The sequence below is a fragment of the Macaca nemestrina genome, chromosome 6 (genome assembly GCF_043159975.1).
Source record: "Macaca nemestrina isolate mMacNem1 chromosome 6, mMacNem.hap1, whole genome shotgun sequence".
Taxonomy (NCBI): domain Eukaryota; kingdom Metazoa; phylum Chordata; class Mammalia; order Primates; family Cercopithecidae; genus Macaca; species Macaca nemestrina.
Genome location: NC_092130.1, coordinates 25,624,187 through 25,649,627, shown reverse-complemented (window position 1 = coordinate 25,649,627; position 25,441 = coordinate 25,624,187). Strand labels below are relative to the sequence as shown.

Sequence of the window (25,441 nt, the reverse complement as noted above, 5' to 3'; positions counted from 1 at the left end):
GGGAACACTATGCCCTAGGGGCCCGCAGGCTGGGATGAGTTTCCATGTGTTTGTGGGACTGGCACAGAGCAAGGCCAGGGACAACAAACAGGGAAAATCTGGAAGTAAATGGGTTCTGGAGCATAGAGGGTATGTGGGCCAAAGTGAGAGGTCTAGAGTTTATTCTTGTAATAGAAAGTTAGGGAGGGTTGTTTGTTTGTTTGTTTTTAAGAGAGTGGCAGACATACTGCAACATTTCCTGCTTTTCCTAAGTGAGGGACTCCTGGGAAGTTTACAAAAAACACAGAAGGCAATGATACCCATGCAAAATTAGCCCAGCCCAGCTTTTCCTTATCTTTATATAGAGTCTCTATGCATTTTGTCCACATTAGGTAATTAGGCCATTCATGTTCCTTCTAAGGAACCTAGAGATACGTCTTAAATTGACCTACAGATCCAAGTACTGTGGAAATTGGCCAACCTCTCTGATCCATGCCTGTTGTTGGGACAGGCAGTTAGGCAGCCCCATCAACTTGCCACAGCCTTTCTGCACCTCACTCCTGTGATCATCCTTTTTTCCATAGAGATAGGAAACGTTAGAAACTATCAAGATTGCTAGAATTGGAGCCTGGGCACAAGACAAACCTGGGCAACATGATGAAACCCTTTCTCTACAAAAATACGAAAGAGTGGCTGGGCCCGGCGGCTCACGCCTGTAATCCCAGCATCTTGGGAGGCCAAGGCAGGTGGATCACTTGAGGCCATGGGTTCGAGACCAGCCTGGCTAACATGGTGAAACCCTGTCTCTATTAAAAATAAAATTAGCCAGGCATAGTGTCACATGCCTGTAATCCCAGCTATTCGGGAGGCTGAGGCATGAAAATCTCTTGAACTAGGAGGCAAAGGTTGCAGTGAGCCATGATCATGCCACTGCACTCCAGCCTGGGCAACAGAGCGAGACCCTGTCTCAAAAAAATGTATATATACAAAAAATTAGCTGGATGAGGTGGCTTGTACCTGTAGTTCCAGCTATTCAGGAGTCTGAGGTGAAATAGTTGCTTGAGTCAAGGAAGTTGAGGCTGCAGTGAGCCATGATCATGCCACTGTACTCCAGCCTGGGCAACAGAGACCCTGTCTCAAAAAAAAAAAAAAAAAAAGAAAAGAAAAGAAAAGAAAAAGAAAAAAGAAAAAAATAGTTTCTAGGATGGGAAGAAACTTCCAGAACATTCAGGCTTTTTAGAAATAGGAAAATTGAGGTCCAAAGAAGAAAAGGAACTTTTCTTGGTCCCACAGGAAGTAGCAATAGAGCCAGAACTAGAAAGCAGCCCTTTTCCTATATCTCACTGCCTGGTACTGCCCCAGCCGAAAGGGAAGCAATATGACAAACCTGAGGCAATGTTTCTTGTTCTACCTCACAAGAGTTTGGGGAATGCTGCAAATCATTACCCCTTTCTTAGAGACTGAATATGAATGTTAAAGTCTTGGAGATGTCCTGCAGCCAAACACTCATTTAACATTGCTTAACCCAATGTTTCCCAGAATGATTTGATGATGGACTACATCTTCGCATATATTTAATCATATTCTGGGAAACGCTCCTTGAAAAGTGCCACCCTTAGCAAAAAAATCCACTATCATAATGGTGTAATAAATGCTAGCTATTGTCATTATCATTATTACTTTTATTATTAACGGCAAGGGCTATAGTTTATTATTTTTATTTATTTATTTTTTTGAAACGGAGTTTCACTCTTGTTGCCCAGGCTGGAGTGCAATGGTGCAATCTCAGCTCACTGCAACCTCCACCTCCCAAATTCAAGCGATTTTCCTGCCTCAGCCTCTCGAATAGCTGGGATTACAGGTGCCGGCCACCATGCCCGGCTAATGTTTCTATTTTTAGTAGAGATAGGGTTTCACCAGGTTGTCCAGGCTGGTCTCGAACTCCTGACCTCAGGTGATCCACCCGCCTTGGCCTCCCAAAGTGCTGGGATTAAAGGAGTGAGCCACTGCTTCTGGCCTATAGTTTGTTTGTTTGTTTAGAGACAGAGTCGCACTCTGTTGCCCAGGCTGGAGTATAGTGGCATGATCTGGGCTTACTGCAACCTCTGCCTCCCAGGTTCAAGCGATTCTCCTGCCTCAGCCTCCCAAGTAGCTGGGATTACAGGTGCCCACCACCACGCTCAGTTAATATTTGTATTGTTAATAGAAATGGAGTTTCACCATGTTGGCCAGGCTGGTCTCCAACTCCCCATCTCAAGTGAATCTCCTGCCTCAGCCTCCCAAAGTGCTGGGATTACAAGCATGAGCCACCACACCCAGCCAGGGCTATAGTTTATACTTTGGCTCATGTGATTTCAGCTTTCTCCAAGTGCCTTGCACAGTGCTAAGTCCTCAGAGATGATGGCACAGACCAATTAATCAACAAACAATGACAATTTGTATTGATTCTGGATCTCCTAGGTCACATGGCCTCAACTGGGATAAAGGGCAGCTCATTTGTTTCCTGTCCTCTACCAAAGGAAAGGCCTGGGGGAAGCCTTGGCAGGGGAGGATCATAAACATATCCGAAGGTCACCAAATGCTAAAACAATCTGCCCTATCTCCTGCCCTCCTTTTTAATCTCAGCAAATCCTACTTCCCAGTTTTAAGTCCTAATTGAAGTCCAGGTACCTCCAGGAAGGCTTCCCTGACTACCTCTTTCCTCCCACTCTCACCTATGATACTCTGCCTCTTCTTTAGTCTCCTGAACTTGTCTGTTCCATATATTAACGACTGGTATGGCATTAGTTTGTGCAGGTGTAACACTAGTTAAAGTGTGCTGGGAGTAACACCAGAGGAGGGGTGGGGCCTGAGGCTCACTAGTGTTTGCTGGGCCCATCTAATCACATTTAAATTCAATTTAAAAAATACTATGTGGACCAAACAAAATGTGCCTGTGGGCTGAAATTGGCCAGAGGACTGACAGGTTGCAACAGCTGGAATATTATCTGCAGGGGAAAGGGCATTGGACATGAAATTTTTTTTTTTTTTTTTTTTGAGACAGAGCCTCGCTCTGTCACCAGACTGGAGTGCAGTGGCACCATCTCAGCTCACTGCAACCTCCACCTCGCTGGTTCAGGCGATTTTCCTGCCTCAGCCTCCCGCATAGCTGGGACTACAGGCAGCACGCCACCACTCCCAGCTCATTTTTGTATTTTTAGTAGAGACGGGGTTTCACCGTGTTAGCCAGGATGGTCTCGATCTCCTGACCTCGTGATCTCTGCCTGCCTCGGCCTCCCAAAGTACTGGGATTACAGGCATGAGCCACCGCACCTGGCCTTTTGGATATGCAATCTTTACAAGCCCTGGAGTTTCCACCAACTAGCAGTATGACTTCAGATAAAACACCTCATCTTTCTGAGCCTCAGTGTCCTCATCTTTAAAATGGGGAGGCACTTGCTCCACCTTCTTTGTGGGATTTGAAGAATACTTCTCCTGACTCTATGCCAGTGACCACTACCCCCTTTACGATAATAGCAAACATTTATTCAGTACTCACTATATATCAAGCACTGTTCTGAGTACTTTGGGTGTATTAATTCAATCCCTACAATAATCCTTAGGGGTGCAGGGGTAGGTGCTTTTATCGTCGTCATTTTACACAGGAGAAAACTGAGGCAGAGAGACACAAAGGAATTTGCCCAAGGTTACAAAGCTTGTAGGTGGCAGAGCTGAGACTATTGAACGCTTTCATAAATATTGGCTCATTTAATCCTCTCAAAGACATAATGAATTTTACCCAGCAATTCCCTTTCTGATATTTTACAGATGGAGACACTGAAACTCAGAGAAACAAAGTGACTTGCCTGAGGTCATGCAGCTAGGAAGTGGGCAAAGCTGGGCCTAAACCCAACTTTTTTTTCTTTTTTTTTTGAGGCAGAGTCTCACTCTGTTACCAGGCTATAGTGCAATGGTGCGATTTCGGCTCACTGCAACCTCCGAATCCCTAGTTCAAGCGTTCTTCTGCCTTAGCCTTCCAAGTACCTGGGATTACAGGCACGCACCACCATGCCCACCTAATTTTTGTATTTTTAGTAGAGATGGGGTTTCACTATGTTGGCCGGCCAGGATGGTCTCAATCTCCTGACTTCGTGATCTACCCACCTCGGCCTCCCAAAGTGCTGGGATTACAGGCGTCAGCCACCACACCCGGCCTAAACCCAACTCTTTTGACATCAAACCCTTTCCCCATTTTTCTGTGCCACATGTGAAGGACAGGCAAATGGTCTGTGAGGAGAACAACGTGCTGGTATAGGGAGTTTTGTTTCCAGGTGCAGGGACCATGTCTTGTCCTTTATTGTTTCCACACTAGTCTCTAGGGCTGGGCCCTTCTGTCTTGGAGCTTGGCTCCCATATTTGACTGAGTGACGGTTCTCTCAGGCAGTCTCACCCAGGGACTAGTTATGCTCATGTTGCGAAGAAATTTCCTTATGCCCTCATTTTGGCTTCTGATTTCCACTTGTCTCTATGAACTTGGATGTTTCTTGACCATGGAATGCTCAAACATGGTTACCTGAGTTCGTCCAACTGTGTGGTTTTTGCGTTTTCTATGAGTACTATCTATGTCTCTTGTGATGTGGTGTCACGATCTGGAATGGGAGGGGTGATACCTGGGTTCTGATCTTGATTCTGCTGCCTTGGCACCCTGGAGCAAGTCACTTAACTTCTGTAGGCCTCAGTTCTTCAGCTGCCAACCAAAGATAATCATGTCTATCCTGTCTCCATGAAAGCCCTTTGGAAAATACAGGGTGATCCAAACAGCAAGTGGGTCACTGGCTGGGCACTGTTACTCATGCCTGTAAGCCCAGCACTTTGGGAAGCCAAGGCGTGAGGATCACTCAAGTTCAGGAGTTCAAGTCCAGCCTGGATAAAATAGAGTGTCTCTACTAAAAAACTGAAATAAAAAAAATGGGCTGGATGCAGTGGCTCATACCTGTAATTCCTGCACTTTGGGAAGCTGTGGTAGGCAGATCACTTGAGGTCAGGAGGTCGAGACCAGCCTGGCCAACATAGTGAAACCCTGTCTCTACTAAAAATACAAAAATTACCCAGGCGTTTGGGCACCTGTAATCTCAGCTGCTTGGGAAGCTGAGGCAGAGAATTGCTTGAATCTGGGAGGCAGAGGTTGCAGTGAGCTGAGATTGTGCCACTGCACTCCAGCCTGGGCGACAGGGCGAGACTCCGTCTCAAAACAAACAAACAAACAAACAAAAAAAACAGAAATTAACCTGGCGAGGTGGCGGGCACCTGTAATCCCAGCTACTTGGGAGACTGAAGCAGGAGAATCATTTCAACACGGGAGGCGGAAGTTGCAGTGAGTTGACATGGTGCCATTGCACTCTAGCCTGGGTGACAGAGCAAGACTGTCTTTAAAAAAAAAAAAAAAAAAAAGATGGCCATAGTGGATCACCTGAGGTCAGGAGTTCGAGACCAGCCTGGCCAACATGGCAAAACCCTGTCTCTACTAAAAATACAAAAATTAGGCCAGGTGCGGTGGCTCATGTTTGTAATCCCAGCACTTTGGGAGACTGAGTCGCGTGGATCACCTGAGGTCGGGAGTTGGAGACCAGCCTGACCAACAAGGCGAAACCCCATCTCTACTAAAAATACAAAATTAGCTGGGCGTGTTCGCGGGCACCTTTAATCCAAGCTATTCGGGAGACTGAGGCAGGAGAACTGCTTGAACCTGGGAGGAGGAGTTTGTGGCGGTGAGCCGAGATTGTGCCATTGCACGTCAGCCTGAGCAACAAAAGTGAAACTCCATCTCAAAAAAAGCAAAAATTAGCCAGGCATGGTTACGCATGCCTGTAATCCCAGCTACTTGGGAGACTGAGGCAGAATAGCTTGAACCGGGGAGACGGAGACTGCAGTGAGCTGAGATTGTGCCACTGCACTCCAGCCTGGGCGACAGAGCGAGACTCCGTCTCAAAAAAGAAAAGAAAAGAAAAGAAAAGAAAAAGACACAGTGTCTCCCTCTGTCACCCAGGTTGGAGTGCAATGGCATGATCAATGGCTCACTGCAACCTCAAACTCTTGGGCTCAAGCCATCCTTCTGTCTCAGTCTTGCACTATAGATATGCGGCACCACACTCAGGTAATTTCTTTTTTCTTTTTCTTTTTTTTGAGACGGAGTCCGCTCTGTCGCCCAGGCTGGAGTGCAGTGGCCGGATCTCAGCTCACTGCAAGCTCTGCCTCCCGGGTTTATGCCATTCTCCTGCCTCAGCCTCCCGAGTAGCTGGGACTACAGGCGCCCGCCACCTCGCCCGGCTAGTTTTTTGTATTTTTTTAGTAGAGACGGGGTTTCACCGTGTTAGGCAGGATGGTCTCAATCTCCTGACCTCGTGATCCACCCGCCTCGGCCTCCCAAAGTGCTGGGATTACAGGATTGAGCCACCGCGCCCGGCCTCTTTTTTATTTTTCTTAAAGACGGGGTCTTAGTATATTGTCCAGGCTTGTCCTGAACTCCTGGTCTCAAGGGATTCCCCATCCTTGGCCTCCCAAAGTGCCGTGATTACAGTTGTGAGCCATTGTGCCCAGCCTAAAAAAATTTTCCAGTTTGCTAAAGTTAGCCTATTTTATTTTTATATTATATTTTATCATTTACAAAAGACATATATATATAAATATAATTTAGCACTTGGCCCTTGACAGTGTTGCTCTGGTTGCCAAAACATTGATGCAATCAGGAGTGATCCTGTATTCATTCATTTATTCCTTTGTTCAGAAAAGACTGAGGGCCTGTTCGTGACCATTGATAAGTACTCCAAAGAACACTAAGATGAATAAGGTATAATCCCTGCCTTATGGTTACTTATGAACAAGGCGTTCTCATAAGTAACCATAACTGAGTAGAGAAAATGAAAAATATATGTTTTAGGAAAACTGCCACTAGAAGATAAGAGTTCAGAGAAATCTACTTTAACTATGGAGATTAAATAAGATTTTGTGAAGAAGTTGACATTTGGTGCTGATCCTTGAAGGACAAGTAGAATTCAGGACAAGTGGAAATGGAAAGGTGTTATTGGTAATAATAAAAGTAATGAAAAGGAATATTACTTAGCATATACTCTGCTATAAATGTCATTGTGCTATTAAACACATCTCACTTAAGGCTCACTGAAAGCTCTATGAGAGAAGTAGAATTATCATCTCCAATTTACAGATGGGGAAACTGAGGCTTAGAGAGAAGTTAAATATTTACCTAAAGTCACAAGGTAGTTGAGCCAGGATTCACAGTCATGACCTCACTATTAATAGCTGTGTTATATGAATAGAGGCAGGAAAACATGGAGCCCACAGGGGTTTACATGGGAAACTTCTGGGAAGTAGGGAACACGTCTGTCTTGCTTACTTTTCTATGTCCAGGGCCTAGCAGTATCTGGTACATTGTAGATGCTCAATACATATTTCCTGAGTTAAAGAAGCAGTGAGTGGTCCACTGTTGCTGGAGTGTAGGGTGTGTGCTGGAAGGCAGTAGGACAGGAAGTTTAGTTAGGGTCAGGCTGTGCTGGGTGTGAATGTGGAGATTCAAAGCAGAGGCAGGGTCTGAGTCCATCACAGAGCCAGAGAGCTGACACAGACAAGTGTGGTAGACTGGATCACAGTGGGAGTACAGTTAGTGAGGAAGCCCATCACGGGACAACTTGGGAAGTACAAAACTCCAGGGAGGGTAGTGGGGATGGGAGAAGAGGCTGCATAGGTAGAACTGATGAGAAGAGGCTGGGATGGTGCTTGTTTCCAACTCAGAGGGGTGAGTGTGTTAAAAGTTATTTATCAGACCTTCTTCATTGCAAACCATCCTCCTCATTGACCACCCCTCTTCCTCTGAGCCTCCTTTCTCATCTGTAAAGTGGGGATAGTCATGGAAAAGGATTGGCCTGGGGGTTAAACGAGGAATTATGGAAATAGTCAGTCCCCACCCCACCTCCTTCTTGTATGTTAGCTATTGCCGTTTACATCTACTTCACAAGAGGAGATCCTGGCTGAGCCTCTTCCCAAGAACTGAAATAATTATGTGATGTGTGCCAGAAGGCCCAAGTGTCTTCAGGATCTTGAAAAACACTCCCCAGCTGGCACTGTTTTCGCCAAGGCCCCTCCCTTTGCTAACCCCACTCACTTTGTGTCAGTGTAAGAGGCTTCATACCCAAGGGGCCCCATAGCAGAAGAAGTAAGTGATTAGCCCAAGCTCTTCCAGAAACACAAGGCTCTTTGGAAAACCAAACTCAAAGGGAATAAAAGTAGTACATATCCAAGCATGTTAAATTTTCCTTTATAATAAGCACAGATAAGGAACCATTCCTCCTTTCTTTACCTATTCATTGCTCCCCCTCCAATGGAATAAAATTTCATGTAAACTTTGTATTTTCTTCCTGCTCATAAGCCAGACGGGCAGATATGCTTCCTGTTTTGTGGATGGAAGGCTCAGGAGGATGCCCAAAGTCATTCAGCAAACTTGGAGATGGGACCCAGGTTATAAATCAATTCCCCCAGCTCTCTAGTCTCTCACAGGCTGTCTGCTCTCTCTTTAGGAAGTTGTCTGCACAAGGAGCAAACAAGCATATAATTAATTACAAATAGGTTTTTGTTTTGTTTTGTTTTTGAGACAGGGTCTCACTGGGTTCCCCAGGCTGGGGTACAGTGGCGCAATCATGGCTCACTGCGGTCTCAACTTCCCAGGCTCAGGTGATCTTCCCACCTCAACCTCCCCAGTAGCTGGGACTCCAGGTGTATGCCACCATGCCCAGATAATTTTTTTTTTTTTTTTGAGATGGAGTCTCACTCTGTCACCCAGGCTGGAGTGCAGTGGTGCGATCTCGGCTCACTGCAAGCTCCATCTCCCGGGTTACGCCATTCTCCTGCCTCAGCCTCCGGAGTAGCTGGGACTACAGGCGCCGGCCACCAAGCCCGGCTGATTTTTTTTGTATTTTTAGTAGAGACGGGGTTTCACCGTGTTAGCCAGGATGGTCTTGATCTCCTGACCTCGTGATCCGCCCGCCTCGGCCTCCCAAAGTGCTGGGAATGTTTTGTATTTTTCTGTAGAGATGGTGTTTCGTCATGTTGCCCAGACCTACCTTGAACTCCTGGGCTCAAGAGATCCACCTGCTTTGGCCTCCCAAAGTGTTCGGATTACAGGCATGAGCCACCACAGCCCAGTCCAAATAGGTATTTGGACCCATTTTATTAATTTGGTGGGTTTCTTTTTTTTTTTTTTTTTGAGACGGAGCCTCGCTCTGTCACCCAGGCTGGAGTGCAGTGGCCGGATCTCAGCTCACTGCAAGCTCCGCCTCCCGGGTTCACGCCATTCTCCTGCCTCAGCCTCCCGAGTAGCTGGGACTACAGGCGCCTGCCACCTCGCCCGGCTAAGTTTTTGTATTTTTAGTAGAGATGGGGTTTCACTGTGTTAGCCAGGATGGTCTCGATCTCCTGACCTCGTGATCCGCCCGTCTCGGCCTCCCAAAGTGCTGGGATTACAGGCTTGAGCCACCACACCCGGCCGTGGGTTTCATTTTTTGAGACAAGGTCTGGTCTCGCTTTGTTGCCTAGGCTAGGATGCAGGGATGCAATCACAGCTCACTGCAGCCTCTACCTCCCAGGCTCAGCAATCCTCCCACCAAAGCCTCCTGAGTAGCTTAGACTACAGGCATGTGCCACCACGATTTATTTATTTATTTATTTATAGAGACAGGGTCTCACTATGTTGCCCAGGTGGGTCTCAAATTCCTGGGCTCAAGCAATTCTCCCACCTCTGCCTCCCAAAGTGCTGGGATTACAGGCGTGATACACAGCACCTGGCCTAGTGTTTAAGCACATGATGTGTTTAAACTCTAGGCACAAGTTAGCCTGATCTTTGTCACTTTCTGCCTAAAGCATATTTTGTCTCTTTTTTTGGCCTCTCTTTTTTTTTGGCCGCAGGTTAAATATTGCTCAATTATTTGGTTCCTCTAATTAGAGTTTACCCTTTAGAAAGATAGGATTCACCTTGTTTGGTATCTTCCTGAGGCCTAAGTATTTGAGGGATTCTCCATGGATATGGCAATGGAGGGAAGAGAGGTAGGCTGTACAGAGTGGTGCAGTGAGCAAGAACAAGGCCTGGAGATATAGAACACCCTGAAACACCCCACTCTGATAGTTAGCTGCTGCCTGTGATGCTGAGCACCCACCTTACTTTCTTTTCTGAATTTCAGCTGCCTTCCTTTGTAATTTGAAGACAATAACCATTCCAGGACCTAGCCTGTAGAGCCTGGCACATAGTAGGGGCTCAGTAGACATTTAGGGAAATAATAACTATCCCACTGGGTTATCATGAGGATTAAATGAGATAATGAATGTCAAGTATTTCCCATAGAACCTAGTGTATACTAGTTACTCAATAAAAGTAGCTATTCCTGACTATTTGATCATGACTAGTATAGTAGTCCCCTCTTATCTGTGGTTTTGCTTCCTGATGTTTCAGTTACCTGTGGTTAACTGTAGTCAGAAAATATTATATACAATAAGATGTTTTGAGAGAGAAAGAGCACAGTTACATAAATTTTATTTATTTTTACTTTTTTTTTGAGACAGAGTCTCGCTCTGTCACTCAGGCTGGAGTGCAGTGGCGTGATCTTGGCTCACTGCAAGCTCCACCTGCCAGGTTCATGCCATTCTCCAGCCTCAGCCTCCTGAGTGGCTAGGACTACGGGCGCCCACCACACCCAGCTAATTTTTTTTATTTTTAGTAGAGACGGGTTTTCACCGTGTTGGCCAGGATGGTCTCGATCTCCTGACCTCGTGATCTGCCTGCCTTGGCCTCTCAAGGTGCTGGGATTATAGGCATGAGCTACTGCGCCCAGCCATAAATTTGATTACAGTCTATTGTTATAATTGTTCTATTTTATTATTATTGTTTATTTCTTACTGTGCCTAATTTATATATTAAACTTTATTATAGGTATGTATATGTAGGAAAAACATAGTATATATAGAGTTTGGTACTATTTGGAGTTTCAGGCATACACTAGGATAAGGGAGGATGACTGTATTTAGAAATATATGCATATAGAATACGATAGTTGGTTAGGAATCAAAAAAACCTGAATTCAAATCCCAATTCCATCTTTTTTTTTTTTTTTTTTGAGACAGAGTCTCGCTCTGTCGCCCAGGCTGGGGTGCAGTGGCGCAATCTTGGCTCACTCCCAGGTTCAGGTGATTCTCCTGCCTCAGCCTCCTGAGTAGCTGGGACTACAGGCACCCGCCAGAACGCCCGGCTAATTTTTTAAATACTTTTAGTAGAGACGGGGTTTCCCCGTGTTAGTCAGAATGGTCTTGATCTCCTGACCTCGTGATCTACCCGCCTCGGCCTCCCAAAGTGCTGAGATTATAGGCGTGAGCCACTGCACCCGGCCCCATCTTTTTTTTATTAAAACTTTAAAAAAAATAGAGATAGGGTCTCACTGTATTGTCCAGGCTGGTCTCTAACTCCTGGGTTCAAGCGATCCTCCTGCTTTGGCCTTTCAAAGTGTTGGGATTACAGGTGTGAGTCACTGTGCCCAGACCCAGTTTCATTATTTTAACATAGAAAAAGCTACTAGATTTAGGATAAAGAGATTCAGGTATGAGACCTGGCTCTGTTAGACTCTGCTGTGTGACTTTGGGTAAGGAAATTTACTTTTCTTTTTCTTTTTTTTCTTTTCTTTTTTTTTTTTTTTTTGAGATAGAGTTTTGCTCTGTCACCCAGGCTGGAGTGCAGTGGGGGTAGTCTCAGTTTACTGCAAGCTCTGCCTCCTGGGTTCAAGCAATTTTCGTGCCTCAGCCTCCTGAGTAGCTTGGATTACAGGTGTGCGCCACTATGCCCAGCTAATTTTTTTATTTTTAGTAGAGACAGGGTTTCACAATGTTGACCAGGCTGGTCTCGAACTCATGACCTCAGGTGATATGCCCGCCTCAGCCTCCCAAAGTGCTGGGATTACAGGTTTGAGCCACCGTGCCCAGGCGGGAACTTTACTTTTCTGAACTTTGGTTTCTTCATCTGCAAAACAAGGAAAATGAGTAATCATTATGATTCCTTTTTCCAGTTCTAACAGCTTCTAAGTGTAAGATGTTGTCTCAGCCAGGCATGGTGGCTAACGCTTGTAATTCCAGCACTTTGGGAGGCTGAGTTGGGCAGATCACCTGAGGTCAGGAGTTTCAGACCAGCCTGGCCATTATGGTGAAACCCTGTTGCTACTAAAAATACAAAAATTAGTCGGGTGTAGTGGCGGGCGCCTGTAATTCCAGCTACTCAGGAGGCTGAAGCAGGAGAATTGCTTGAACCCGGGAGGCGGAGGTTGCAGTGAGCTGAGATCCCGCCACTGCACTCCAGCCTGGGCAACAGAGTGAGAGTCAAAAAAAAAAAAAAAAAGATGTTTCACACAGGTCTCTTACTTTCTCTGGCCCTAGTTTGCCTCTCTCTGGGGCAGGCCCAGGGTAGGCAGATCTCAATACCCCTCCACTCTCTACACAGCAGGGCCTGGCCATGCTTGTTCAACCCTGTCTCTGACTGCTGAGTAGCATGAACGAGTTTCTTGTCCACATAGTGCCATCGTACCCTCACAAGTTCTCAGGGGTCAGGGAAGGGTACTTCTCTACCTCCAATTACAAAAAGAACGACCAACAATAATAATTATGTCCCCTATTAACAAAGTTTAGAGAGGGTCTAGAGTGAATAATCTCTTCAGGTAATATTTATCAATAAATTTTTAAAAATAAAGCTGTGCATGGTGGCACGTGCCTGTGGTCCTAGCTACTTCGGAGGCTGAGGTAGGAGGATAGCTTGAGCCCAGGAATTTGAGGCTGCAGTAAGCCATGATCACACCACTGCACTCCAGCCTGGGTGACAGACTTTATCTCTTCAAATAAATAAATAGTGCATTGCAGTGGCGATGTGCAATAATTTACCTTCTGATTAAGAGTACACGTAATGCACTTAGTAGATTCCTGGTGTAATTCATTGAGTAACATTACCTTCCTTGGTACCTCTTTTGAAGTACTGGCTTGTCTATAAAATTTACATAGCACCTTGACTAACATTGTCTCACTTGACCCTTCACAGGAGCTCAGAGGGTGGAAGCAAGTCAGGCATTATTTACCCCCATTTTTCCGCCAGGAGAGGGGTCCAGGGAAGTGCGGTTAGCTGGCCAAGGTTTGGAGGCTGAATAACCCAAGAGTTGGAATTAGACATGGTATTACCCGGCTATCCCTACCAGTACTTCTCCCCTATACAGGTTACAACAATCCTACAGCTCAGCCTTGCTGGCTGGGGCAGTTCCAAGAGGCTTTTCATTCAGTCTTCTCCTAGATCCAGCAGGTTGTGTGCTCTAATTCTTGTTTTGGAGATGGCCAACATTCCAGGCTGTTATGTTATGTGAGCACGTGGGATCACAGCCAGTCAGAAGCCAGGACTTCTCTAAGTGAAGTCATAAGCACCAAAGGGATCTTGCTAGACACGCAGATTTCTAGGTCCAGTCCCAGACCGAGCCTGATTCCTAATACTTTGGCATGTGCGTTCAAAGAAGTCTTCCCTTATCACCCAAACAAAAGTAGGCCATCTAGTTTAACTGATTACCACAGTTTAACTATTTTCATAGATACTAGACAATAATTTATCACTTTTTTATTGTCTCTTTCCCCACCTTAGAATAAATTCCATGAGGATAGGGACTTCGTTAGCCTGGTTTATACCAAACCCGTTTCCTAGAACCCTGCAAGGCCCCCACAGTACGAGGTCAGTAAGTATTTATTGACTAGAATGTACATTGAAGTTTGAAACTGCTGTCATACGTTGTTCCTTCATTTTACAATAGTGAAACTGAGGCCCACGAAGCTGGAAGTCACTGCTGCAGATGGTAAGGGGCAGCGCCAGGATAAAATCTCAGATCTCAGAAGTCCCAATCCAGGGATGGTTCAACTCCGCCCAAAGCAATTCTTGAGGAAAAAAACGACATCCACTTAAAAGACATTTTCTGCCCATAAATACAAGGTTTCGCGGTGGGGAGAAGGGCCTGGTCTGGGTGAGGGCTTTGGTAATTCCGTTCCCACTTCCTAGGCGCCCGCTGCCCTCAAGGGCTAAGGAATCGCCTTCCAGGCCCGGAGTCGAACCCATCTCCGGGTAGCGTCGGGGCCAGGCCCGGCGGCGGCGAAGCGCGGAGCACAACCCGCTGAGGTGCGGACGGCTCACCCAACCAAGGTCACCCGGGCGGGGACCGAAGGGGCTAGGCCCGCCGCGCACAGGGGAAGGGGCAGCGTTGGTGCGTCCTCGGGACGGATGAGGGTCCTCCCTTCGGTCTCCCGGAAGTCAGGAATGACATTAATGGATCCTTCCCCTGAATCTGACCCCCAGCCTAAAGAGCGCGGGCAGGCCCTGCCGCCCGCGTGGCCCGGTCCCATGTGCTCCACCTGAGGCCGCTCTCACGCGCTGGCCCTTTAAGACACCTCCCCTCCTCGCCCAGCCTTCTCTCCTATCCCCCTCAGCGCCCCCACCTACAACTCCCGAATTGCATCAGGCACGTGCTCGCCCCCGTCCGGTCTGAGCGTCCCTACCCCCAGCCCGGGAGGTGCTCTGAGGAATCGGAGACGAGGGGCGGGGCGAGGGGCAGGACCGCGGAGCCGTGCGCGCGCGCTCCCGCCGCCTCCTGCCCGCCCGTCGCCCAGGGCCCGGCCGGCGGGCGCGCCCCCGCTGCGCCGTCCCCCCTCGCCCGCCGCGTCGTGAGGCGCGCGCCCGCCCGCCGCCTGCCGCGGATCGCGTGGTCTGCTCGGCTCGCCGCGCCTCTCCCCCGTCCGTCCATATTGCTGCAGCCCCCGAGCCGGGAAGCCCGGGCCGCCCCGGGGGCGGGGGGGGAGGGAGGGACGGGACTAGAAGCCTGCTGGGCTCGGGGTGGGGGCGTCTTGCGAGGAACGGGCGGGGGGGGACGCACGCCAAGGAGGCCTGGACCGCAGAGTGGGGGGCCTTCCTCCCCCCCCGCCCCGCTAGTGGGCCTCGGATTTACGGCGGCTGCATCTAACTGGGAGGGGGCCGCACCTCGCGTGAACCCCGACCCTTCTCCGCAGGGACTGGGGCCCGGCGCCCCGGAGGAAGGCGTCGCGGGCGCTGTGCTAGCCAAGTTCGAGGCGGGGGAGGCAGCTTCGGGCGCGCCCGGCTTTTCCGGGGGGGCGGGCGCGCAGATGGCCACTCAGGTGGAGCCGCTCCTGCCTGGGGGCGCCCCGCTCTTGCAGGCCGAAGAGCACGGGGGGCTGGTGAGGAAGAAGCCGCCGCCGGCGCCCGAGGGCAAGGGCGAGCCCGGGGCGAACGACGTCCGCGGGGGGGAGCCGGACAGCGGCGCTCGGAGACCCCGGCCGCCCTGCGCCAAGCCGCTCAAGGAGGGCACCGGGCAGCAGGAGCGCGAGAGCCCGCGGCCGCTGCAGCTGCCCGGCGCCGAAGGCCCGGCCGTCAGCGACGGGGAGGAGGGCGGCGGCGAGCCAGGCGCTGGCGGAGGAGCTGCCGGAGCCGCGGGCGCGGGGCGCCGGGACTTCGTGGAAGCCCCCCCGCCCAAGGTGAACCCGTGGACTAAGAACGCATTGCAGCCGGTCCTGACCACCGTGAACGGACAGTCCCCCCCAGGTGGGTTTCCCTCCTCGCCCTCCTGGGCCCGGGGGCCTCTTCCGGGGACATGGGAGTCCCCTCCCCCAGCACCTCCAGGGCCCCGGGGTCCGCTACCGGTCATGGTGACTCGGGACTTTTTTAAATTGCCTCCTGGTTGATCCTGGTCGCCGCGCCCTCCCCCAACCGCACACTCAGGGATCTGCCCCTGCCCGAGGACCCGGCCTCCGGGAGGCTGCGGCCACCGCCTGGGCCTCAGCGGTTAGTGGGCAACGGTGTGATCCGGGCCTACCTCGTCGGCAGAGGGTGGGCGCTGGTTTCAGTGAAACGATCCCCACCGCATGCTGGTGTAGGAGACGGTTTCTGGTTTGAACCTTCCTTGGGAAGCCCCTCTTCCCACCCCGCCCGGCGCTCCCCGTTTTGGTAGCGTTGCGAGCGTCCCCATGTTGTAAATGTTTAGTGAGCATATGTCATGGGCAACCCAGTGCCCGGCGCGGAGTACATGCCGGCCGCACGGATTCGGGGATTAAAAGTTAACAAGTTTTGTTCTCGGGGAGATGATCTTGGGCGGTAGAATCGCCATTTGGAGACGGGTTGAAGGGTTAGTTATGGAGAGAAGAAACCCATCGTGCTACCGAATTCGGTGGTTTCCCTCCCCGATCCCGGGCACCTTCCGCCTTAAGAAGGAGCCGGACGGCGAGTGTGCTGGGGGAGCCAGTTAGGAGGTTGGCGGAAAATGTGAGGCGGGTGAGGGGCCTGCGGCGACTTGAGGGGCGTGTGGCGGCGGGGGAGGGAGTGGCCCGGCTGGGCGGGCGGGTGACAGTTGGGCGCCATGCGCCGCGCCGGCGTCCCGCGGGTCGCTCGGCCTCGGCGTTCGGCGGGGGCCGCGGCGCTGGGGGTGGCAGGCGGGTGCGGGCCCGCGGCGCCGAGTGTGCGTGTGCGCGGCGCGGGTGTGTGCGCGTCCCCCCTTCCCGGCATTCCTCTGCAGCCGGGACAACGTGGTGCCTCCCCGCGCGGGGAGCGGCATGTGACTGCCGACCGGCGCTCCGCGAGTCCTCCCTCTCCCTCCTCCGCGTTTTGGTCCTTTTGGACCGTGCCCCTTTCCAGGGGGAGGTAAGGGTTGCAGGAAATCCCAGCAGAGCCGTGTCAGCGTGGGGAGAGAGGCGGTGCAGAATATGGAGTCTGCTCCTGGGCTGCCTTTGCCGAGAATAGATCGTCTGCTTGGATGGGGGGGCGCGCCCACTCTTCCCTCGGCCGGCGCATAGGGCGGGTCTCCATTCTTTGGTTTTGGGTCCGTTTGAGGTGGGTCGGTTTGAAACTGTCTTGTAGTTAGAATGATGGCCTCTGGTCGTAGCCCTGGTGCTTTTAAAAAAAACTCCTCTCCTGCCGTAGCTGATTGAGGCTAACTGGTTTAAACCATTGAAAATAAAGGGGGTGCTTAATGCCTTTACAGTCAAAGAAGTAGAAGCACTGCTAGTCCTAGGGAAGCCAGAATAGCCAGTCCTGAAAACAGCATGTTGCAATTTTTATTTCTTTTCAGGTTGCTTCATTTGGAGGAGAGGACATTGGGGGTTTACTAACAGTCCCTCAAACTGTGTTCTCTTCCTTCTCCCCTCCTTCCCTTCCCCCCTTTCCCTTCCAGAGCCCTCTTATGCAAAAGACAGTGCAGAAACCTCCGTTTTCTTTCACATCCCTCCTATCCACCTACAGAATGAGGGAAAACAACTTTAGAACACTCTTTGGTCCTTCTCCACTCTTTAAACTCAAAAGGGTATAATCATCCGCGGGAGAGAGCACTCCTTTTAAATGGGGCTACTCATCCTGGCTGCTGCTTGGCTAATGGTGAACCTGCCTTGTGGGTTTTAAATCAGCCATGACATCAGGTGGTATTGGGTGCCTGAGCTGGCATTTTGTGTAAGTCCAGGAGCCCTTGATAGTGTGCGTCACTGGGGTTATTGATCGTGGGAAGAAGACAGCTTGGCTGGCATCTCACCTTTTCCTCTGAGTGGAGAAGCTGACTTGCTTTAATTGCCCAAAGCAAAATTCTCAGTAAGGATAGATTTGCTCTGTTATTGTTTTCTGGAATCTTAAGGTAAGAGAGTGTCTACTCGTTGGTTTAGAACCTTTGGAATAGGTTTTGACAGCCTAACTCAAGTTAATTCCGTAGCTTCTCTCTCTAAGCTTGTTGTTAGGACTTGTGTGTATTTTGAGAGAGAATTCTGTGATTGGGCTCTCAGTCTTATAAGGCTAGATGGTGGCACTTTCTCTGGAGTCTACATGAATCTCTGAAGTGCTTTTCCAGCCCTGGTTTTATTTACAGCTTCGACCAATTTAAATGTGACACTAGTGGAGTGGCTGTGTGGTCTTGGGAATTTTTGTGTTCTGTGATGCATATGTTTTTGGGAGTCTACAGAAATGAGTACCTCATAAGCAAACTAAAAGCTTTCCAAAGCTTGCTGTAAATGCCTATTTTTAGCCTTACTTTTGGCTCAGATGTTGGTGTTTTAGTTCTTTAAGGGACACATGCAGTAACTAGTAATAAAATATGTTTTGTGATATCTCTCCTTTCTTGTGGGGTTCTGTATTCTGCTTTAAGCATCCAAGTCTTACATTTGTAGTTTTAAGTCTTGGGATTTGCATTTTGGTTTTTTAGATCTCCCTCCCTCCCCAGAGTATTTTTAAATGTTTAAAATTTTTGCCTTATCCTAGCCATGCCCCTTCTAAGTATAAGGTCCAAGATGTCTAAGTTAAGAGATGATATATAGCGAAAGTTCTGGGGTCAAACTGCGTGGGTTCAAATGCCAGCTCTACCACTTGTTAGCTGTGCCTCCTTGGGCAAGTTATTTAACCATTCTGTGCCTCACCTTCTTAATTTGTATAATAGGTATTTATGATTTACTTGCCTCATGGGGGTATTATGAGAATTCGTTGTTATGATAAGTGTATTTAGCCCATTGCCTGGCAGGTAAAAGTTGTTACTTTGGGTCTTGGTGGGACTTTTCTCTGGGTCTCAGCTTTTCTCTACCTGTAATATAATGGGGTTGCTGAATGCAGATCTTTCCTTTTCTTTTGTTGTATCATTACTCCATGACATGTATGGGATCTGTCCCCTTAAAACTTGACTTTTGCTTATCCACAGACATGAAGGGCATGGGATGGATAATTTAAAGGTTGGTGACTCTTAAGAATTAGCTGTTTTTTGCTTCGGAATGTGGTGAGATGAATTTTTAAAAAATAAGTTTTAATTTTTTAATTTGCCTTTTGTGAAGATTTTCTTTTGGGGGGAGTTGCACGTGTGCTTTCAGGGATATGAGGAAAAGTCAGCCTAACTGGACTGAAAGTTTGCTGTGGCTGGTGCACGTGTAGTGCCGTGAGACTTGAGAGTACAGATAGTCCCCAACTTATGATGGTTCAATTTATGATTTTTTGACTGTATGTTGATGAGAAAGTGATACACATTTATTGGAAACTGTACTTCAGGTACCCATACAACCATGGTTTTTCACTTGCAGTATAGTATTCAATAAATTAATTACATGAGACATTCAACACTTAAAATAGGCTTTATGTTAGATGCTTTGGCATCTGTAGGCTAATATCAGTGTTCTGAGTGCATTTAAGATAGGCTAGGCTAAGTTGTTTTATTATTATTATTATTATTATTTTTTGAGACAGTCTTGCTCTGTTGCCCAGGCTTGAGTGCAGTGGTATGATCTTGGCCCACTGCAACCTCCACCTCCCGGCTTCAAGCGATTCTCCTGCCTCAGCCTCCTGAGTAGCTAGGACTACAGGTGTGCGCCACCATGCCCAGCTAATTTTTGTATTTTTAGTAGAGATGGGGTTTCACCACGTTAACCAGGCTGGTCTTGAACTCCTGACCTTAGGCAGTCTGCCCACCTTGGGCTCCCAAAATGCTGGGATTACAGGCGTGAGCCATGGTGCCTGGTGCTAGGCTAAGCTTTGATGTTCAGTAGGTTAGGTGTATTAAATGCATTTTCAATTTAATTATATTTATTTATTTTTTAGACAGGGTCTCACTCTCACCCAGGCTGGAGTATAGTGGCACAATCATAGCTCACTGCAGTCTTAAACTCCCGGGCTCAAAGGATCCTCCCAGTTTAGCCTCCCTAGTAGCTGGGACTACAGGTGCATGCCACCACACTGGCTAATTTTTTTCTGTATTTTTTATAGAGATGGGGTTCTGCCATGTTGCCCAGGCTGGTCTCGAACTCCTGGGCTCAAGTGATCTGCTGGCCTAGGCCTCCTGAAGTGCTGGGATTACAGATGTGAGCCACCATGGCTGGCCTTATGGTATTTTCAGGATGTAACGCCATCTTAAGTCAATAAGTGTCTGTATATCATTTCCACAAGCCCGCATCCACCCTAGCCGGGGTAGTCAGTAGGTTTGTTTTGTGTACACCTTTAACTTGATATGTAGTAAGAAACCTAGTGCTGAAGTTTGGAACAAGGTCTGAGACTTAAATGTTTATGTTCTGAGCATCATTTTTTTCTGTGTCCCTTTGAAATGCAACCAACTGGCCCAAAATTTAAAAAGATTATAATTCAGCAATCCTGTGGTGCCCCAGAGATCCTCTGCTGCACTGAACTGGGCCCATGTAAACCTCTCTGCTTTGCTTCCTGGGTGTGGGCCCTTCCCCAGATTGCCCTGGTTGCACTAGCTGGGTGTCTGTGTGGATCTAGAGCATCACCATGACCTTGCAGTGTCAAAGCGACTTCACCGTTATTAAGAGCTGCTTTTTTTTTTTTTTTAGAGATGGAGTTTTGCACTTGTTGCCCAGGTTGGAGTGCAATGGCACAATCTCAGCTCACCACAACCTCTACCTCCCAGGTTCAAGCGATTCTCCTGCCTCAGCCTGGCGAGTAACTGGGATTACAGGCATGCACCACCATGCCCGGCTAATTTTGTATTTTTAGTAGAACGGGGTTTCTCCATGTTGATCAGACTGGTCTCAAACGCCTGACCTCAGGTGATCCACCCGCCTCAGCCTCGCAAAGTGCTGGGTTGGGATTACAGGCATGAGCGATCGTGCCTGGCCCTAGGGGCTACTTCTGAGCGTGCTCATGACCAGCAATGTGGACGCTGGCAAACCCTTTGCTTTCTCTGTACCTCTGTTTCTTCATCTGTAAAATCTCAGCGTATTAGACTAGGTCTAAATGTCTTAAAAGTTTCTAGTATCAAAACTTTTTTTCTAAAACTCCCTCCCCACAAAAGAAAGAAACCAAAGTAGAGCTTTATGTATGTGTAGCTTTATATTTGCATCATGATTAAGAATCCAAGCTCTCTGGAGGCTGGAGAAACTCTTCTGGCTTCAGGAGCCTAAGTCGATGGCTTGGGGGTGTATAATGGAGCAGCCAGACATTATGTGCCTTACAGCGTCTGAAAGCACACAGCACTGTCTGAAAATTTCCTCCACCAATAAAAACTGAACCTAAATCTAACAGAACCATAGATCTAACTGCCAGTTTATAGGGAAATGGGGCTACAGGAAAAGACTAATTAGCCATGAGGTAGGCAGTTACTCAGTTTCTAAATGTGAGAAATTCTACAAAACACACTATTTCCAATAGATAAATGGCATTTTAAAAAAGGAAGAACTGTTACAGATGAAGAGAGTTGAGACATCAGTCGTGCATTGTTGTGGATCTTGTTTGGATCTTGATTCTTGACCAAATGTCCAAAGATGTTTTGATGACAACTGAGGAAATTTGACTATTTTAAGATAAGAAATTATCTTATTTTGTCAGGGATGATAATGGTATTTTGATTATTTTTAACTGTGTAACTGGATATATTGTGCACCCCCAGCTAAAAACTGCTTGGTTAGTCTATTCAATAAGACTTCAGGCTTTTTCCTATCGTACATTTGATCTTAGCCAAAAGGCCAAGAAGCAATATAGTGTGAATCACTTTCTCTTCTTCTAAGGAGAGGTCACAATTAGGACACCCTTTGAAGGGGAGAGTGGGAGGCAGCTTTCATCGGGAGCCTTCAGCTGGCCTGGCCCCTTTGCTTCTGGACAGGTAGTTTGAGTTTCATACTGACCCGGAAGTGAGTGCCTGCCAGGTAGGGGAAGGTTTTTAGGAGGTGGGGCCCTTTGGGAGGTAGAGGATAGTCACAAACCTTCTTGAACTCTGAACCTCCTGAGGGATGGGGTCTTTTTGCTGACCCACCCACTGTCTACAGTGGGACCTGAACTGGAGTAAGCAATCTAATAGCTATTACTGAGCACCCATTCCCTTTTCTGGGAGGTGGGCAGGGGAGGAGGAGGAGAAGGAGGAGGAGCCAGCCTGAAACCACAAAAACCTCTTTAAAATGAAGAGCTTGGCAGAGGGGAGTGCCCCTGTTTGCAAAACCCAAGACAGCTCAAAGGGAATAATTAGGGTGTTGGGGCCACTGGAGGTTCAGCAGGTGCCTCAATCCGGCCTCACAAACCTCCCTGGCTGGTCCAGAGTGATCTAAGGGAGTGGCCAGGAGAAAGGATGGCCTTACCTTGCCTGGGATTCAAGAAAGGAAGTGTTTGATTCCTCGCTAGTGAAAACCTGGGAAAGAGCACATCAATGTGAAGGGGGACGGTGGTGGAATTTAAATTAGAACATGAGCAGGGTACTTCTCTCTACTCTCACTCTGTGACCTTAGATTGTTTGTCTAACCTCTGTTTTCCTTATTCACAGAATGGGGCTAATCCTGGTGCTGAGGTTGTTTAGAGGGTCAAATCGCTGTTAAGTATGGGGCAGCACAGGTGCTTTGGTTCACACCTGTAATCCTAGCACTTTGGGAGGCCGAGGCAGGCAGATCATGAGGTCGGGAGTTTAAGACCAGTCTGGCCAGCATAGTGAAACCTTGTCTCTACTAAAAATACAAAAAAATTAGCCAGGCATGGCGGCGTGCACCTGTAGTCCCAGCTACTCAGGAGGCTGAGGCAGGAAAATTACTTGAACCTGGGAGGGGGAGGTTGCAGTGAGCTGAGATCGTGCCACTGCACTCCAGCCTAGGTGACAGAGCAAGACTCCGTCTCAAAAAAAAAAAAACATCCTACACAGATGTAAGATGTAAGTTTTTTTTATTTCAGAAGATTGCATTCCAAAGCCAGATATTGGTAATTACTTACTCTGAGGGTTTATTTGTGCCTTTCCTCTACTGAGTGGATAATCAGGAGTTAGCTGAATTTTCAAGAAGGGCTATTTGTGATAGTTACCAGGGGCAAGTGACCAACTTCCCATGGCTAATAGCCTGGGATGTCTCCCTGAAAGATTTTCCCAGAATCAAGGACAGTCCTAGTGTGGCACCTTTTTTTTCTTGGCTGAACCTTTAGACTGGCAAAGCCCTAGGTATGGGGAGGGGAGGAATGTGGGTCTTCATAGATGAATTTTGTAAAGCCAGCCTGGTAAATCTGTCATACATGGCGTGGGACTTCTCCATCTCAGTTTGATGTGCTGTTAGTAAACCTAGATGATTCCTCCATGACAGGCCTTGTTTACAGGCCACTTTGTAATTACTCCCCAAACTAGTGGTAACAACCTTACTCTCAAGACATACATTCCAGCCACTCAAAGTTGTCTTTTTGCCTTAGAATGGAGTTGCAAGCTTCTCAGAGGAACTTAAGTCCCACAGTAGCCAGGAGCCATCTAGATAAATGATCTGATAGAGATAGAACTCTGGTTTTTGCTCTGCTTTTCACTTAAACTAATTTATTTAGGCTCCTGATAATTCAGAGATAGGTAATAGTGGTATAATAGGCACCATTTACTGAGTGTCTCACCTGTTCTAGCCCAAGTGATCTGCTGAGCAGAGGCTTTTTTTTTTTTTTTTTTTTTTTTTAATTGAGAAAGAGTTTCGCTCCTGTTGCCCAGGCTGGAGTGCAATGCGCACGATCTTGGCTCACGGCAACCTCTGCCTCCTGGGTTCAAGCGATTCACCTGCCTCAGCCTCCCTGGTAGCTGGAATTATGGCCATGCGCCGCCACCGCCCCTGGCTAATTTTTTGTGTTTTTAGTAGAGACGGGATTTCTCCATGTTGGTCAGGCTGGTCTCGAACTCCTGACCTCAGATGATCTGCCCACCTTGGCCTCCCAAAGTGCTGGGATTACAGGTATGAGCCACCACACCTGGCCCAGCAGATGCTCTTTTTATTCCCACTTCACAGATGAGGAAAGTGAGACTCAGGAGACGTTAAGCAATTCTTTCCTTCTAATTGCTCAGACTAAAGACCTTAAGATCATCCTTGCCACCTCTCTTTTTTTCTGGCTGGTTGCAGTGGCTCACACTTGTAATCCCAGCACTTTGGGAGGCCGAGATGGTAGGATCATGTGAACCCAGGAGTTCAAGGTTGCAAGTGAACTGTGATTGTGCCACTGTACTCCAGCCTGGGCGACAGAGTGAGACCCTGTCTCTAAAAAGTAAATGTCTTTTGGTGACCCCACATGTAATGTGCTAGTACATCCTTTGACTCTTAAAAACTGTCCTGGCTGGGCACAGTGCCTCATGCCTGTAACCCCAGCACTTTGGGTAGGAGGCCAAGGTGGGCAGATTGCTTGAGTCTAGAAGTTTGAGACCAACCTGGGTAACATAGGGATACCCCATCTCTTAAAAAAAAAAATTAGTCGGGCATGGTGGTATGTGCCTGTAATCCCAGCTCCTGGGGAGGCTGAGGTGGGAGGATCACTTGAGCCTTGGGAGGTAAAGGCTGCAGTGAAAGATAAATGTGTCACTGCACTCATTCCAGCCTGGGCAACAGGGCAAGACTATCTCAAAAAGAAAAAGCTGCCTGTGTACAGTGGCTCACGCCTGTACTCGCAGCACTTTGGGAGGCCAAGGGGGGCAGATCACCTGAGATCAAGAGTTCAAGACCAGCCTGGCCAACACAGTGAAACCCTGCCTCTACTAAAAATCCAAAAATTAGCCGGGTGTGAGGCTAAGGCAGGAGAATCGCTTGAACCTGGGAGGCAGAGGTTGCAGTGAGCTGAGATTGTGCCATTGCACTCCAGCCTGGGTGACAGAGCGAGACTCCATCTCAAAAGAAAAAAAAAAACAACTGCGTCCAGGTTGGGTGTGGTGGCTCACACATGTCATCCCAGCACTTTGGGAGGCTGGGGTGAGAGGATCACTTGAGCCCAGAAGTTTGAGACCAGCCTGGGCAACATAGTGAGACCCCATCTCTTTTTTAAAAAAAATTAACTGGGTGTGGTGGTGCACTCCTATGTGGTCTCAACTACTCTGGAGGCTGAGGTGGGAGGATTGCTTGAGCCCAGGAGGTTGAGGCTATGTTGAGCTATGATTGTGCCACTGCACTCCAGCCTAGGCAATGCAGTGAGACCATGTCTCAAAAAAAACCAAAACAAAACTGGCTGGGTGTGGTGGCTCCCACCTGTAATCCCAGCGCTTTGAGAGGCTGAGGCGGGAGGGTCACTTGAAGTCAGGAGTTTGAGACCAGCCTGGCCAACATGGTGAAACCCAGTCTTTACTAAAAATAAAAAGTAGCTGGGTGTCGTGGTGCACACCTGTAATCCCAGCTACTTGGGAAGCTGAGGCACCAGAATCGCTTGAACCTGGGAGGCAGAGGTTGCAGTGAGCCGAGATCATGCCACTGCACTCCAGCCTGGGCAACAGAGCAAGACTCCATCTCCAAAAACAAAACAAAAAAAAACTAGGTCCAAATCTAAATGCTTTTACCACCTCATCTCTTGCTGGCCTGGACCATACATCATCATTTCTCATGTAGATTTTTGCAGCAGCCTCTTAAGTGGTCTCTTATCACTCCTACTTAAAGCCCTCTGGTGACTTCTAAGCAGAGTAAAATCCAGAGTCTTCAGAGT

At 48.4% G+C, this 25,441-nt stretch overlaps 1 protein-coding gene and 1 long non-coding RNA gene across 11 annotated transcripts in view; one reads left to right on the top strand and one right to left on the bottom strand.

Moving 5' to 3' along the window:
- Positions 1–25,441, top strand: part of LOC105482396 (La ribonucleoprotein 1, translational regulator) — a 155,955-nt gene that overhangs the window by 62,780 nt on the left and 67,734 nt on the right. For 2 of the 10 annotated variants that reach the window (XM_071098163.1, XM_071098166.1), the window contains exon 1: positions 14,813–15,631. The exons of 4 other annotated variants lie outside the window; for them this stretch is intronic. In XM_071098163.1, coding sequence (XP_070954264.1) covers positions 15,196–15,631 — 436 coding nt within the window. In that variant the 5' untranslated portion in view covers positions 14,813–15,195. Of the gene's footprint in view, positions 1–14,812; positions 15,632–16,585; positions 16,724–25,441 lie in introns of those variants that run through there. 4 more of the 10 variants (XM_071098164.1, XM_071098165.1, XM_071098167.1 and 1 more) reach the window with 4 other exon arrangements.
- LOC105482398 (uncharacterized) lies at positions 13,636–16,573 on the bottom strand. The gene is made up of 2 exons (XR_011624553.1): positions 15,903–16,573; positions 13,636–13,959 (listed from the first exon to the last, which is right to left on the bottom strand). It is a non-coding gene; the product is annotated as an uncharacterized lncRNA (long non-coding RNA).